This window comes from Coregonus clupeaformis, unplaced genomic scaffold (assembly GCF_020615455.1).
Source record: "Coregonus clupeaformis isolate EN_2021a unplaced genomic scaffold, ASM2061545v1 scaf2554, whole genome shotgun sequence".
In the NCBI taxonomy this organism is placed as follows: domain Eukaryota; kingdom Metazoa; phylum Chordata; class Actinopteri; order Salmoniformes; family Salmonidae; genus Coregonus; species Coregonus clupeaformis.
The window spans coordinates 23,531-39,863 of record NW_025536008.1 but is presented as its reverse complement, the minus strand read 5'-3'; the positions used below and the strand labels follow the sequence as shown (position 1 = coordinate 39,863).

Sequence of the window (16,333 nt, the reverse complement as noted above, 5' to 3'; positions counted from 1 at the left end):
TTTAGATTCCGTCTCTCACAGTTGAAGTGTACCTATGATAAAAAAATTACAGACCTCTACATGCTTTGTAAGTAGGAAAACCTGCAAAATCAGCAGTGTATCAAATACTTGTTCTCCCCACAGTATAAACAGCCTACTCAGATTCAGAGGAAAATCACACCACTTAGATACATAGAAACCAACTATTCTGGGATACATTAAACCACTTCTGTTAAAGCTGAAATGACGCAAGCTGAACATACACCTGGTGGTGCCTGTACATGAGCGTGTGTAACTGGATGTGTGTGTGTTACCTGGGACCTTGTCAACGGAGGCGAACACAGATCTCTGTGAGGTGGGGTCGTTCGGCGCTCGACGTGATTGGTCGTAGAAGCGGAAAGGGAGTTGACCGCCGGCGGCAGTGTTTCCTGTCTGGCCGAACCCCAGGACCTCTGACGAATTGGGCTGGACAGGCAGGTCTAGTAATGCTGGGAACACACAGAGATGTTAGAGTGGGAGGTGTCTCCTCTCTGTGTGATAGTCTCTCTCTCTCTCTCTCTCTCTCTCTCTCTCTCTCTCTCTCTCTCTCTCTCTCTCTCTCTCTCTCTCTCTCTCTCTCTCTCTCTCTCTCTCTCTCTCTCTCTCTCTCTCTCTCTCTCTCTCTCTCTCTCTCTCTCTCTCTCTCTCTCTCTCTCTCTCTCTCTCTCTCTCTCTCTCTCTCTCTCTCTCTCTCTCTCTCTCTCTCTCTCTCTCTCTCTCTCTCTCTCTCTCTCTCTCTCTCTCTCTCTCTCTCTCTCTCTCTCTCTCTCTCTCTCTCTCTCTCTCTCTCTCCCCCTGTCTCTCTCTCTCCGTCTCCCTCTCTCTCCCGTCTCTCTCCCACTCCCTCCCCTCTCTCCCTCTCTCCCTCCCTCCCTCCCTCCCTCCCTCCCTCTCTCCAGCTGTCTCTCTCTCTCCCCGTCTCCCTCTCTCTCTCCGTGTCTCCTCTCTCTCTCTCTCCCCGTCTCTCTCTCTCTCAGCCTCTCCCTCTACCTGTCTCTCTCTCTCCCCTCTCTCTCTCTCTCCCTGTCTCTCTCTCTCCCTGTCTCTCTCTCTCTGTCTCTCCCCGTCTCTCTCTCCCCGTCTCTCTCTCTCCCCGTCTCTCTCTCCCCGTCTCTCTCTCTCCCCCGTCTCTCTCTCTCCTCGTCTCTCTCTCCCCCATCTCTCTCTCTCCCCCGTCTCTCTCTCTCCCCCGTCTCTCTCTCTCCCCGTCTCTCTCTCTCCCCGTCTCTCTCTCCCCCCGTCTCTCTCTCTCCCCGTCTCTCTCCCTCCTCTCTGTCCCCGTCTCTCTCTCTCCCTCTCTCTCTCCCCCGTCGCTCTCTCTCCCTGTCTCTCCCCCGTCTCTCTCTCTCCCCCCGTCTCTCTCTCTCTCCCCGTCTGTCTCTCTCCCAGTCTCTCTCTCTCCCCCCGTCTCTCTCTCTCTCTCTACCTGCTATCCTCTGTGTCTTCATGCGTCTGGCCTGTATCCTTCCCTTGGCCAGGCGTTGCTTAGCGATTATGCAGCGGATGTGGTCGGCGAATATGAAGTTAGCCTGCAGGATGGGGAGGGGCTTGGCGTGGGGGTTGGACGAGGGCTTGTGGATGATGATATTCAACGCTCTGCTGTCATCCTCTACACCAGACACCTGCATGTCCTGTGGGGGGAGAGAGAGAGAGAGAAACGCTGTTACGGTCTGGTAATGCCAGGCGTTACGGTCTGGTAATGCCAGGCGTTACGGTCTGCTAAAGCCAGGCGTTACGGTCTGGTAACGCCAGGCGTACGGTCTGTGAACGCCAGGCGTTACGGTCTGGTAACGCCAGGCGTTACGGTCTGGTAACGCCAGGCGTTACGGTCTGGTAACGCCAGGCGTTACGGTCTGGTAACGCCAGGCGTTACGGTCTGGTAACGCCAGGCGTTACGGTCTGGTAACGCCAGGCGTTACGGTCTGTCTGGTAACGCCAGGCGTTACGGTCTGGTAATGCCAGGTGTCACGGTCTGGTAATGCCAGGTTTTACGGTCTGGTAATGCCAGGTGTTACGGTCTGGTAACGCCAGGCGTTACGGTCTGTGCGCCAGGCGTTACGGTCTGGTAACGCCAGGCGTTACGGTCTGGTAACGCCAGGCGTTACGGTCTGGTAATGCCAGGTGTTACGGTCTGGTAACGCCAGGCGTTACGGTCTTATGTCTGTAATGTCCTGTTTGTTTTGAAGACTAGCTGTTGTCATGACGTCAGCCTGTGTGGAGGGGAGAGGTTAGACTCTTTTGACATGTAATAATCAGGGAGATACTACAGGAAAAACTTAAAAAGGCTAACTGGATCACAGTTGGTCCATAAAAGGCATTTAACATGAACACAGAGCTTCCCCCCTCCTCCCCTCCCCCTCCTCCCTCCCTCCCTCCCTCCCCCCTCCCTCCCCCCCCTCCCCCCTCCCCTCCCCCCTCCCTCCCCCCTCCTCCCTCCCCCTGTCTTACCTGTAGCAGGCCAGCGAACTTGACCACTCCCCAGCCCAGCCGTTTGGTTTCTGGTTCCACCAGGCTCATCTGGTACACGTCCACCGCCAGGAACCTTTGGGCCTGACCGCCCTCCTTACTCACCACCAAACAGGCGATCAGATCGCTGTTATCTACAGGGCGAGACCACAACCACAACCATAACACAACCACAACACAACTAACACCTGTTGCGCACAATGTTCTTACTGTGATATGTGGGTTGTTCCACCCAGCCATCTTTATGATGAATGCACTGGGCTGGAAGTGGCTCTGGATACCAACGTCTGCTAAATGACTAAAAACGTAAAAAAATAAATAAATGTAACAACCCGTTCTTCCTCACCACAACACAGGTTATCAGGTCACTGTTATCTAACAGAACACAACCATGGACACTAACCCGCAAACGTAACCATAAAACAACCAGGTATCTTTTAAATGAGGAGTGTGGGACCACCGTGTCAAGACAGTAGATGAGAGGAAATATGTGGAGGTCAACATTCCATCTTTTTAATATGAGATGTCATGTAAAATGAGTAAAGCCATGATTTCATCGTCAGCGATAAGTGAGGAATTAACGGTCCCAGAATAACCTTTAGTCTACAGAGCCCTGTCATGATTGTGGTTGGAATTCCCCCGGTTTAAACTTAGCTGCAGTGGTAGGAACAAAATCTGCTTTGTCTTCCTCTTCAATGAAACAATGACATCAACGTTACTATCAGATAGACTTAATCATCAACCTCTGTCATACGTCACCATAAGCTCTCTATTAGATAGAGACTTAAACAACCAGTCCCTCCCCAGCTCTCTATTAGATAGACTTAATCAACCAGTCCCTCCCCAGCTCTCTATTAGATAGAGACTTAATCAACCAGTCCCTCCCCAGGTCTCTATTAGATAGAGACTTAATCAACCGATCCCTCCCCAGGTCTCTATTAGATAGAGACTTAATCAACCGTCCCTCCCCAGGTCTCTATTAGATAGAGACTTAATCAACCAGTCCCTCCCCAGGTCTCTATTAGATAGAGACTTAATCAACCGTCCCTCCCCAGGTCTCTATTAGATAGAGACTTAATCAACCAGTCCCTCCCCAGGTCTCTATTAGATAGAGACTTAATCAACCGTCCCTCCCCAGCTCTCTATTAGATAGAGACTTAATCAACCGTCCCTCCCCAGGTCTCTATTAGATAGAGACTTAATCAACCAGTCCCTCCCCAGCTCTCTATTAGATAGAGACTTAATCAACCAGTCCCTCCCCAGGTCTCTATTAGATAGAGACTTAAAAAACCAGTCCCTCCCCAGGTCTCTATTAGATAGAGACTTAATCAACCAGTCCCTCCCCAGCTCTCTATTAGATAGAGACTTAATCAACCCGTCCCTCCCCAGCTCTCTATTAGATAGAGACTTAATCAACCGTCCCTCCCCCAGGTCTCTATTAGATAGAGACTTAATCAACCAGTCCCTCCCCCAGGTCTCTATTAGATAGAGACTTAATCAACCAGTCCCTCCCCTAGGTCTCTATTAGATAGAGACTTCATCAACCCGTCCCTCCCCTAGGTCTCTATTAGGTAGAGACTTCATCAACCCGTCCCTCCCCAGGTCTCTATTAGATAGAGACTTAATCAACCAGTCCCTCCCCAGGTCTCTATTAGATAGAGACTTAATCAACCGTCCCTCCCCAGGTCTCTATTAGATAGAGACTTAATCAACCGATCCCTCCCCAGCTCTCTATTAGATAGAGACTTAATCAACCAGTCCCTCCCCAGCTCTCTATTAGATAGAGACTTAATCAACCGTCCCCTCCCCAGGTCTCTATTAGATAGAGACTTAATCAACCGTCCCTCCCCAGCTCTCTATTAGATAGAGACTTAATCAACCGTCCCTCCCCAGCTCTCTATTAGATAGAGACTTAATCAACCAGTCCCTCCCCAGCTCTCTATTAGATAGAGACTTAATCAACCGTCCCTCCCCAGCTCTCTATTAGATAGAGACTTAATCAACCGTCCCTCCCCAGCTCTCTATTAGATAGAGACTTAATCAACCGTCCCTCCCCAGGTCTCTATTAGATAGACTTAATCAACCGTCCCTCCCCAGGTCTCTATTAGATAGAGACTTAATCAACCAGTCCCTCCCCAGCTCTCTATTAGATAGAGACTTAATCAACCAGTCCCTCCCCAGCTCTCTATTAGATAGAGACTTAATCAACCGTCCCTCCCCAGGTCTCTATTAGATAGAGACTTAATCAACCGTCCCTCCCCAGGTCTGTCTCTGCATCAGAAGGGAAGTGATCAGTGTTTCATTCCGTTTTACCCCTCTCTGAGAGGAAGAACCTTGGTACAGATTGATCTGCTCGATAAGTGTATCAGATTGGGTCAGAGATGAGAGTTGAGTCAGAGGTTTCCCACTGAGGGCCTGAACCCCCCCTCTGTCTGTTCCAACCTTATAACTGGAACCAACACACAAACACACAGTCTTACTTAGGTCTAGAACATGGTCAGTCTTGATGAGGTCTTCAGAGTGTAACACACAAACACAAAGTCTTACTTAGGTCTAGAATATTGTCAGTCTTGATGAGGTCTTCAGAGTGTAACACACAGTCTTACTTCGGTCTAGAACATGGTCAGTCTTGATGAGGTCTTCAGAGTGTAACACAGTCTTACTTAGGTCTAGAACATGGTCAGTCTTGATGAGGTCTTCAGAGTGTAACACACAAACACACAGTCTTACTTTAGGGTCTAGAACATGGTCAGTCTTGATGAGGTCTTCAGAGTGTAACACACAAACACACAGTCTTACTTAGGTCTAGAACATGGTCAGTCTTGATGAGGTCTTCAGAGTGTAACACACAGTCTTACTTAGGTCTAGAACATAGTCAGTCTTGATGAGGTCTTCAGAGTGTAACACAGTCTTACTTAGGTCTAGAACATGGTCAGTCTTGATGAGGTCTTCTAGAGTGTAACACACAGTCTTACTTAGGTCTAGAACATTGTCAGTCTTGATGAGGTCTTCAGAGTGTAACACACAGTCTTACTTGGTCTAGAACATTATCAGTATTGATGAGGTCTTCAGAGTGTAACACAGTCTTACTTAGGTCTAGAACATGGTCAGTCTTGATGAGGTCTTCAGAGTGTAACACAGTCTTACTTAGGTTTAGAACATGGTCAGTCTTGATGAGGTCTTCAGAGTGTAACACAGAGTCTTACTTAGGTCTAGAACATGGTCAGTCTTGATGAGGTCTTCAGAGTGTAACACACAGTCTTACTTCGGTCTAGAACATGGTCAGTCTTGATGAGGTCTTCAGAGTGTAACACAGTCTTACTTAGGTCTAGAACATGGTCAGTCTTGATGAGGTCTTCAGAGTGTAACACACAAACACACAGTCTTACTTAGGTCTAGAACATGGTCAGTCTTGATGAGGTCTTCAGAGTGTAACACACAAACACACAGTCTTACTTAGGTCTAGAACATGGTCAGTCTTGATGAGGTCTTCAGAGTGTAACACACAGTCTTACTTAGGTCTAGAACATAGTCAGTCTTGATGAGGTCTTCAGAGTGTAACACAGTCTTACTTAGGTCTAGAACATGGTCAGTCTTGATGAGGTCTTCAGAGTGTAACACACAGTCTTACTTAGGTCTAGAACATTGTCAGTCTTGATGAGGTCTTCAGAGTGTAACACACAGTCTTACTTGGTCTAGAACATTATCAGTATTGATGAGGTCTTCAGAGTGTAACACAGTCTTACTTAGGTCTAGAACATGGTCAGTCTTGATGAGGTCTTCAGAGTGTAACACAGTCTTACTTAGGTTTAGAACATGGTCAGTCTTGATGAGGTCTTCAGAGTGTAACACAGAGTCTTACTTAGGTCTAGAACATGGTCAGTCTTGATGAGGTCTTCAGAGTGTAACACACAAACACACAGTCTTACTTAGGGTCTAGAACATGGTCAGTCTTGATGAGGTCTTCAGAGTGTAACACACAGTCTTACTTAGGTCTAGAACATTGTCAGTCTTGATGAGGTCTTCAGAGTGTAACACACAGTCTTACTTGGTCTAGAACATTATCAGTATTGATGAGGTCTTCAGAGTGTAACACAGTCTTACTTAGGTCTAGAACATGGTCAGTCTTGATGAGGTCTTCAGAGTGTAACACAGTCTTACTTAGGTTTAGAACATGGTCAGTCTTGATGAGGTCTTCAGAGTGTAACACAGAGTCTTACTTAGGTCTAGAACATGGTCAGTCTTGATGAGGTCTTCAGAGTGTAACACACAAACACACAGTCTTACTTAGGTCTAGAACATGGTCAGTCTTGATGAGGTCTTCAGAGTGTAACACACAGTCTTACTTAGGTCTAGAACATTGTCAGTCTTGATGAGGTCTTCAGAGTGTAACACACAGTCTTACTTGGTCTAGAACATTATCAGTATTGATGAGGTCTTCAGAGTGTAACACAGTCTTACTTAGGTCTAGAACATGGTCAGTCTTGATGAGGTCTTCAGAGTGTAACACAGTCTTACTTGGTTTAGAACATGGTCAGTCTTGATGAGGTCTTCAGAGTGTAACACAGAGTCTTACTTAGGTCTAGAACATGGTCAGTCTTGATGAGGTCTTCAGAGTGTAACACACAAACACACAGTCTTACTTAGGTCTAGAACATGGTCAGTCTTGATGAGGTCTTCAGAGTGTAACACACAGTCTTACTTAGGTCTAGAACATGGTCAGTCTTGATGAGGTCTTCAGAGTGTAACACACAGTCTTACTTAGGTCTAGAACATGGTCAGTCTTGATGAGGTCTTATAATATATAATATAATATGCCATTTAGCAGACGCTTTTATCCAAAGCGACTTACAGTCATGCGTGCATACATTTTTTGTGTATGGGTGGTCCCGGGGATCGAACCCACTACCTTGGCGTTACAAGCGCCGTGCTCTACCAGCTGAGCTACAGAGGACCACATGGTCAGTCTAGATGAGGTCTTCAGAGTGTAACACACAGTCTTACTTAGGTCTAGAACATGGTCAGTCTTGATGAGGTCTTCAGAGTGTAACACACAAACACAGTCTTATTTAGGTCTAGAACATGGTCAGTCTTGATGAGGTCTTCAGAGTGTAACACAGTCTTACTTAGGTTTAGAACATGGTCAGTCTTGATGAGGTCTTCAGAGTGTAACACAGAGTCTTACTTAGGTCTAGAACATGGTCAGTCTTGATGAGGTCTTCAGAGTGTAACACACAGTCTTACTTAGGTCTAGAACATGGTCAATCTTGATGAGGTCTTCAGAGTGTAACACAGTCTTACTTAGGTCTAGAACATGGTCAATCTTGATGAGGTCGTCAGAGTGTAACACACAGTCTTACTTAGGTCTAGAACATGGTCAGTCTTGATGAGGTCTTCAGAGTGTAACACACAGTCTTACTTAGGTCTAGAACATGGTCAGTCTTGATGAGGTCTTCAGAGTGTAACACACAAACACACAGTCTTACTTAGGTCTAGAACATGGTCAGTCTTGATGAGGTCTTCAGAGTGTAACACAGTCTAACTTAGGTTTAGAACATGGTCAGTCTTGATGAGGTCTTCAGAGTGTAACACAGTCTTACTTAGGTTTAGAACATGGTCAGTCTTGATGAGGTCTTCAGAGTGTAACACACAGTCTTACTTAGGTCTAGAACATGTTCAGTCTTGAGGAGGTCTTCAGAGTGTAACACACAGTCTTACTTAGGTCTAGAACATGGTCAGTCTTGATGAGGTCTTCAGAGCGTAACACACAAACACACAGTCTTACTTAGGTCTAGAACATAGTCAGTCTTGATGAGGTCTTCAGAGTGTAACACACAAACACACAGTCTTACTTAGGTCTAGAACATGGTCAGTCTTGATGAGGTCTTCAGAGTGTAACACACAGTCTTACTTAGGTCTAGAACATGGTCAGTCTTGATGAGGTCTTCAGAGTGTAACACACAGTCTTACTTAGGTCTAGAACATGGTCAGTCTTGATGAGGTCTTCAGAGCGTAACACACAAACAAACAATCTTACTTAGGTCTAGAACATCGTCAGTCTTGATGAGGTCTTCAGAGTGTAACACACAGTCTTACTTAGGTCTAGAACATGGTCAGTCTTGATGAGGTCTTCAGAGTGTAACACACAGTCTTACTTAGGTCTAGAACATGGTCAGTCTTGATGAGGTCTTCAGAGTGTAACACACAAACACACAGTCTTACTTAGGTGTAGAACATGGTCAGTCTTGATGAGGTCTTCAGAGTGTAACACACAGTCTTACTTAGGTCTAGAACATGGTCAGTCTTGATGAGGTCTTCAGAGTGTAACACACAAACACACAGTCTTACTTAGGTCTAGAACATGTTCAGTCTTGATGAGGTCTTCAGAGTGTAACACACAGTCTTACTTAGGTCTAGAACATGGTCAGTCTTGATGAGGTCTTCAGGGTGTAACGCACAAAAACACAGTCTTACTTGGGTCTAGAACATGGTCAGTCTTGATGAGGCCTTCAGAGTGTAACACATAAACACAGTCTTATTTAGGTCTAGAACATGGTCAGTCTTGATGAGGTCTTCAGAGTGTAACACACAGTCTTACTTAGGTCTAGAACATATTCAGTCTTGAGGAGGTCTTCAGAGTGTAACACACAGTCTTACTTAGGTCTAGAACATGGTCAGTCTTGATGAGGTCTTCAGAGCGTAACACACAAACAAACAATCTTACTTAGGTCTAGAACATCGTCAGTCTTGATGAGGTCTTCAGAGTGTAACACACAGTCTTACTTAGGTCTAGAACATGGTCAGTCTAGATGAGGTCTTCAGAGTGTAACACACAAACACACAGTCTTACTTAGGTCTAGAACATGGTCAGTCTTGATGAGGTCTTCAGAGTGTAACACACAGTCTTACTTAGGTCTAGAACATGGTCAGTCTTGATGAGGTCTTCAGAGTGTAACACACAGTCTTACTTAGGTCTAGAACATGGTCAGTCTTGATGAGGTCTTCAGAGTGTAACACACAAACACACAGTCTTACTTAGGTGTAGAACATGGTCAGTCTTGATGAGGTCTTCAGAGTGTAACACACAAACACACAGTCTTACTTAGGTCTAGAACATGGTCAGTCTTGATGAGGTCTTCAGAGCGTAACACACAAACAAACAATCTTACTTAGGTCTAGAACATCGTCAGTCTTGATGAGGTCTTCAGAGTGTAACACACAGTCTTACTTAGGTCTAGAACATGGTCAGTCTAGATGAGGTCTTCAGAGTGTAACACACAAACACACAGTCTTACTTAGGTCTAGAACATGGTCAGTCTTGATGAGGTCTTCAGAGTGTAACACACAGTCTTACTTAGGTCTAGAACATGGTCAGTCTTGATGAGGTCTTCAGAGTGTAACACACAGTCTTACTTAGGTCTAGAACATGGTCAGTCTTGATGAGGTCTTCAGAGTGTAACACACAAACACACAGTCTTACTTAGGTGTAGAACATGGTCAGTCTTGATGAGGTCTTCAGAGTGTAACACACAAACACACAGTCTTACTTCAGGTCTAGAACATGGTCAGTCTTGATGAGGTCTTCAGAGTGTAACACACAAACACACAGTCTTACTTAGGTCTAGAACATGGTCAGTCTTGATGAGGTCTTCAGAGTGTAACACACAAACACACAGTCTTACTTAGGTCTAGAACATGGTCAGTCTTGATGAGGTCTTCAGAGTGTAACAAACACACAGTCTTACTTAGGTCTAGAACATGGTCAGTCTTGATGAGGTCTTCAGAGTGTAACACACAGTCTTACTTAGGTCTAGAACATGGTCAGTCTTGATGAGGTCTTCAGAGTGTAACACACAGTCTTACTTAGGTCTAGAACATGGTCAGTCTTGATGAGGTCTTCAGAGCGTAACACACAAACACACAATCTTACTTAGGTCTAGAACATCGTCAGTCTTGATGAGGTCTTCAGAGCGTGTGAGAGGAAGCTGTGTCTCTGGTTCTCCCTGCAGCTGAAGAGATAATGATCTCAACATGAAGAACACACGGATGGCCTGTAGAAGAGAACACAGGTCACTAACGTATTCAACACAGAGTGGCTGGGTCAGTGTGTGTCAGTGTGTGTTTGTCTCAGTGTGTGTGTGTGTGTGTGTGTGTCTCAGTGTGTGTGTGTGTGTCTCAGTGTGTGTTTGTCTCAGTGTGTGTGTGTCTCATTGTGTATTTGTCTCAGTGTGTGTGTTTGTCTCAGTGTGTGTGTGTGTCTCAGTGTGTGTGTGTGTCTCAGTGTGTGTGTGTGTGTTTGTCTCAGTGTGTGTGTGTGTGTGTGTGTGTCTCAGTGTGTGTGTGTGTGTGTGTCTCAGTGTTTGTTTGTCTCAGTGTGTGTTTGTCTCAGTGTTTGTTTGTCTCAGTGTGTGTTTGTCTCAGTGTGTGTTTGTCTCAGTGTGTGTTTGTCTCAGTGTGTGTGTGTCTCAGTGTGTGTGTGTCTCAGTGTGTGTGTGTCTCAGTGTGTGTGTGTCTCAGTGTGTGTGTGTCTCAGTGTGTGTGTCTCAGTGTGTGTCTCAGTGTGTGTCTCAGTGTGTGTGTCTCAGTGTGTGTGTGTGTGTGTCTCAGTGTGTGTGTGTGTGTGTGTGTGTCTCAGTGTGTGTGTGTGTGTGTGTGTGTGTGTGTCTCAGTGTGTGTGTGTGTGTCTCAGTGTGTGTGTGTGTGTGTGTGCGTGTCAGTGTGTGTGTGTGTGTGTGTGCGTGTCAGTGTGTGTGTGTGTGTGTGTGTGTCTCAGTGTGTGTGTGTGTGTGTGTGTGTGTGTGTGTGCTCAGTGTGTGTGTGTGTGTGTGTCTCAGTGTGTGTGTGTGTGTGTGTCTCAGTGTGTGTGTGTGTGTGTCTCAGTGTGTGTGTGTGTGTGTGTGTGTGTGTGTGTGTGTGTGTGTGTGTGTGTGTGTGTGTGTGTCTCAGTGTGTGTGTGTGTGTGTGTGTGTGTGTGTGTGTGTGTGTGTGTGTGTGTGTACCCGTCTGGTCTTCTCTACTCCTCCACAGGGCAGTCTCTTAACGAAGTCTATCCCAGTCAGAGGAGTCCCAGTAGGAGGAAGCAACACGGATGCATCCATCATCAGATACTCCACGTTCAGGGGCTTACTCTGGAGAGAGACGACACAAACTCTATAATACTCTACTGGAATCCACAAATCATATTACATCATAAAGGACTCAAACATTTCAAAAGGTATGGATGGGTGCATGGACACTTAAGGACACAAAAAGCACCTTCTCCATACAGCGAGACTGACCATAACAGCTGAAACAGAGCAGTACCTTCTCCATACAGCGAGACTGACCATAACAGCTGAAACAGAGCAGTACCTTCTCCATACAGCGAGACTGACCATAACAGCTGAAACAGAGCAGTACCTTCTCCTCCATACAGCTAGACTGACCATAACAGCTGAAACAGAGCAGTACCTTCTCCTCCATACAGCTAGACTGACCATAACAGCTGAAACAGAGCAGAACCTTCTCCTCCATACAGCTAGACTGGACCATAACAGCTGAAACAGAGCAGTACCTTCTCCTCCATACAGCTAGACTGACCATAACAGCTGAAACAGAGCAGTACCTTCTCCTCCATACAGCTAGACTGACCATAACAGCTGAAACAGAGCAGTACCTTCTCCTCCATACAGCTAGACTGCACCATAACAGCTGAAACAGAGCAGTACCTTCTCCATACAGCGAGACTGACCATAACAGCTGAAACAGAGCAGTACCTTCTCCATAAAGCAGGACTGACCATAACAGCTGAAACAGAGCAGCACCTTCTCCTCCATACAGCTAGACTGACCATAACAGCTGAAACAGAGCAGTACCTTCTCCTCCATACAGCGAGACTGACCATAACAGCTGAAACAGAGCAGTACCTTCTCCATACAGCTAGACTGACCATAACAGCTGAAACAGAGCAGTACCTTCTCCTCCATACAGCTAGACTGACCATAACAGCTGAAACAGAACAGTACCTTCTCCTCCATACAGCTAGACTGACCATAACAGCTGAAACAGAGCAGTACCTTCTCCTCCATACAGCTAGACTGACCATAACAGCTGAAACAGAGCAGTACCTTCTCCATACAGCGAGACTGACCATAACAGCTGAAACAGAGCAGTACCTTCTCCATAAAGCAGGACTGACCATAACAGCTGAAACAGAGCAGTACCTTCTCCTCCATACAGCTAGACTGACCATAACAGCTGAAACAGAGCAGTACCTTCTCCTCCATACAGCTAGACTGACCATAACAGCTGAAACAGAGCAGTACCTTCTCCATACAGCTAGACTGACCATAACAGCTGAAACAGAGCAGTACCTTCTCCTCCATACAGCTAGACTGACCATAACAGCTGAAACAGAGCAGAACCTTCTCCTCCATACAGCTAGACTGACCATAACAGCTGAAACAGAGCAGTACCTTCTCCTCCATACAGCTAGACTGACCATAACAGCTGAAACAGAGCAGTACCTTCTCCTCCATACAGCTAGACTGACCATAACAGCTGAAACAGAGCAGTACCTTCTCCTCCATACAGCTAGACTGACCATAACAGCTGAAACAGAGCAGTACCTTCTCCATACAGCGAGACTGACCATAACAGCTGAAACAGAGCAGTACCTTCTCCATAAAGCAGGACTGACCATAACAGCTGAAACAGAGCAGCACCTTCTCCTCCATACAGCTAGACTGACCATAACAGCTGAAACAGAGCAGTACCTTCTCCTCCATACAGCGAGACTGACCATAACAGCTGAAACAGAGCAGTACCTTCTCCATACAGCTAGACTGACCATAACAGCTGAAACAGAGCAGTACCTTCTCCTCCATACAGCTAGACTGACCATAACAGCTGAAACAGAACAGTACCTTCTCCTCCATACAGCTAGACTGACCATAACAGCTGAAACAGAGCAGTACCTTCTCCTCCATACAGCTAGACTGACCATAACAGCTGAAACAGAGCAGTACCTTCTCCATACAGCGAGACTGACCATAACAGCTGAAACAGAGCAGTACCTTCTCCATAAAGCAGGACTGACCATAACAGCTGAAACAGAGCAGTACCTTCTCCTCCATACAGCTAGACTGACCATAACAGCTGAAACAGAGCAGTACCTTCTCCTCCATACAGCTAGACTGACCATAACAGCTGAAACAGAGCAGTACCTTCTCCATACAGCTAGACTGACCATAACAGCTGAAACAGAGCAGTACCTTCTCCTCCATACAGCTAGACTGACCATAACAGCTGAAACAGAGCAGTACCTTCTCCATACAGCTAGACTGACCATAACAGCTGAAACAGAGCAGTACCTTCTCCTCCATACAGCTAGACTGACCATAACAGCTGAAACAGAGCAGTACCTTCTCCTCCATACAGCTAGACTGACCATAACAGCTGAAACAGAGCAGTACCTTCTCCATACAGCTAGACTGACCATAACAGCTGAAACAGAGCAGTACCTTCTCCTCCATACAGCTAGACTGACCATAACAGCTGAAACAGAGCAGTACCTTCTCCCCCATACAGCTAGACTGACCATAACAGCTGAAACAGAGCAGTACCTTCTCCTCCATACAGCTAGACTGACCATAACAGCTGAAACAGAGCAGTACCTTCTCCATACAGCTAGACTGACCATAACAGCTGAAACAGAGCAGTACCTTCTCCATACAGCTAGACTGACCATAACAGCTGAAACAGAGCAGTACCTTCTCCTCCATACAGCTAGACTGACCATAACAGCTGAAACAGAGCAGTACCTTCTCCTCCATACAGCTAGACTGACCATAACAGCTGAAACAGAGCAGTACCTTCTCCTCCATACAGCTAGACTGACCATAACAGCTGAAACAGAGCAGTACCTTCTCCATACAGCTAGACTGACCATAACAGCTGAAACAGAGCAGTACCTTCTCCTCCATACAGCTAGACTGACCATAACAGCTGAAACAGAGCAGTACCTTCTCCTCCATACAGCTAGACTGACCATAACAGCTGAAACAGAGCAGTACCTTCTCCATACAGCTAGACTGACCATAACAGCTGAAACAGAGCAGTACCTTCTCATCCATACAGCTAGACTGACCATAAGAGCTGAAACAGAGCAGTACCTTCTCCTCCATACAGCTAGACTGACCATAACAGCTGAAACAGAGCAGTACCTTCTCCTCCATACAGCTAGACTGACCATAACAGCTGAAACAGAGCAGTACCTTCTCCTCCATACAGCTAGACTGACCATAACAGCTGAAACAGAGCAGTACCTTCTCCATACAGCTAGACTGACCATAACAGCTGAAACAGAGCAGTACCTTCTCCATACAGCTAGACTGACCATAACAGCTGAAACAGAGCAGTACCTTCTCCTCCATACAGCTAGACTGACCATAACAGCTGAAACAGAGCAGTACCTTCTCCATACAGCTAGACTGACCATAACAGCTGAAACAGAGCAGTACCTTCTCCTCCATACAGCTAGACTGACCATAACAGCTGAAACAGAGCAGTACCTTCTCCATACAGCTAGACTGACCATAACAGCTGAAACAGAGCAGTACCTTCTCCTCCATACAGCTAGACTGACCATAACAGCTGAAACAGAGCAGTGCATTCTCCTCCATACAGCTAGACTGACCATAACAGCTGAAACAGAGCAGTACCTTCTCCATACAGCTAGACTGACCATAACAGCTGAAACAGAGCAGTACCTTCTCCTCCATACAGCTAGACTGGCCATAACAGCTGAAACAGAGCAGTACCTTCTCCATACAGCGAGACTGACCATAACAGCTGAAACAGAGCAGTACCTTCTCCTCCATACAGCTAGACTGACCATAACAGCTGAAACAGAGCAGTACCTTCTCCCATACAGCTAGACCGACCATAACAGCTGAAACAGAGCAGTACCTTCTCCTCCATACAGCTAGACTGACCATAACAGCTGAAACAGAGCAGTACCTTCTCCTCCATACAGCTAGACTGACCATAACAGCTGAAACAGAGCAGTACCTTCTCCTCCATACAGCTAGACTGACCATAACAGCTGAAACAGAGCAGTACCTTCTCCTCCATACAGCTAGACTGACCATAACAGCTGAAACAGAGCAATACCTTCTCCTCCATACAGCTAGACTGGACCATAACAGCTGAAACAGAGCAGTACCTTCTCCCCATACAGCTAGACTGACCATAACAGCTGAAACAGAGCAGTACCTTCTCCATACAGCTAGACTGACCATAACAGCTGAAACAGAGCAGTACCTTCTCCTCCATACAGCTAGACTGACCATAACAGCTGAAACAGAGCAGTACCTTCTTCTCCATACAGCTAGACTGACCATAACAGCTGAAACAGAGCAGTACCTTCTCCATACAGCTAGACTGACCATAAAAGCTGAAACAGAGCAGTACCTTCTCCTCCATACAGCTAGACTGACCATAACAGCTGAAACAGAGCAGTACCTTCTCCTCCATACAGCTAGACTGACCATAACAGCTGAAACAGAGCAGTACCTTCTTCTCCATACAGCTAGACTGACCATAACAGCTGAAACAGAGCAGTACCTTCTCCTCCATACAGCGAGACTGACCATAACAGCTGAAACAGAGCAGTACCTTCTCCATACAGCTAGACTGACCATAACAGCTGAAACAGAGCAGTACCTTCTCCTCCATACAGCTAGACTGACCATAACAGCTGAAACAGAGCAGTACCTTCTCCTCCATACAGCTAGACTGGACCATAACAGCTGAAACAGAGCAGTACCTTCTCCTCCATACAGCTAGACTGACCATAACAGCTGAAACA

At 46.4% G+C, this 16,333-nt stretch overlaps 1 protein-coding gene across 1 annotated transcript in view; it reads right to left on the bottom strand.

Annotated features, from left to right (window-relative positions):
• The window catches only part of LOC123488896 (protein CLEC16A-like), a gene marked incomplete at its 5' end in the record, with an annotated part of 40,151 nt that overhangs the window by 4,230 nt on the left and 19,588 nt on the right, over positions 1-16,333 (bottom strand). The window contains 5 exons of the mRNA XM_045219638.1: positions 294-467; positions 1,445-1,649; positions 2,467-2,618; positions 10,415-10,535; positions 11,484-11,612. Coding sequence (XP_045075573.1) covers positions 294-467; positions 1,445-1,649; positions 2,467-2,618; positions 10,415-10,535; positions 11,484-11,612 — 781 coding nt within the window. The remainder of the gene's footprint in view (positions 1-293; positions 468-1,444; positions 1,650-2,466; positions 2,619-10,414; positions 10,536-11,483; positions 11,613-16,333) is intronic.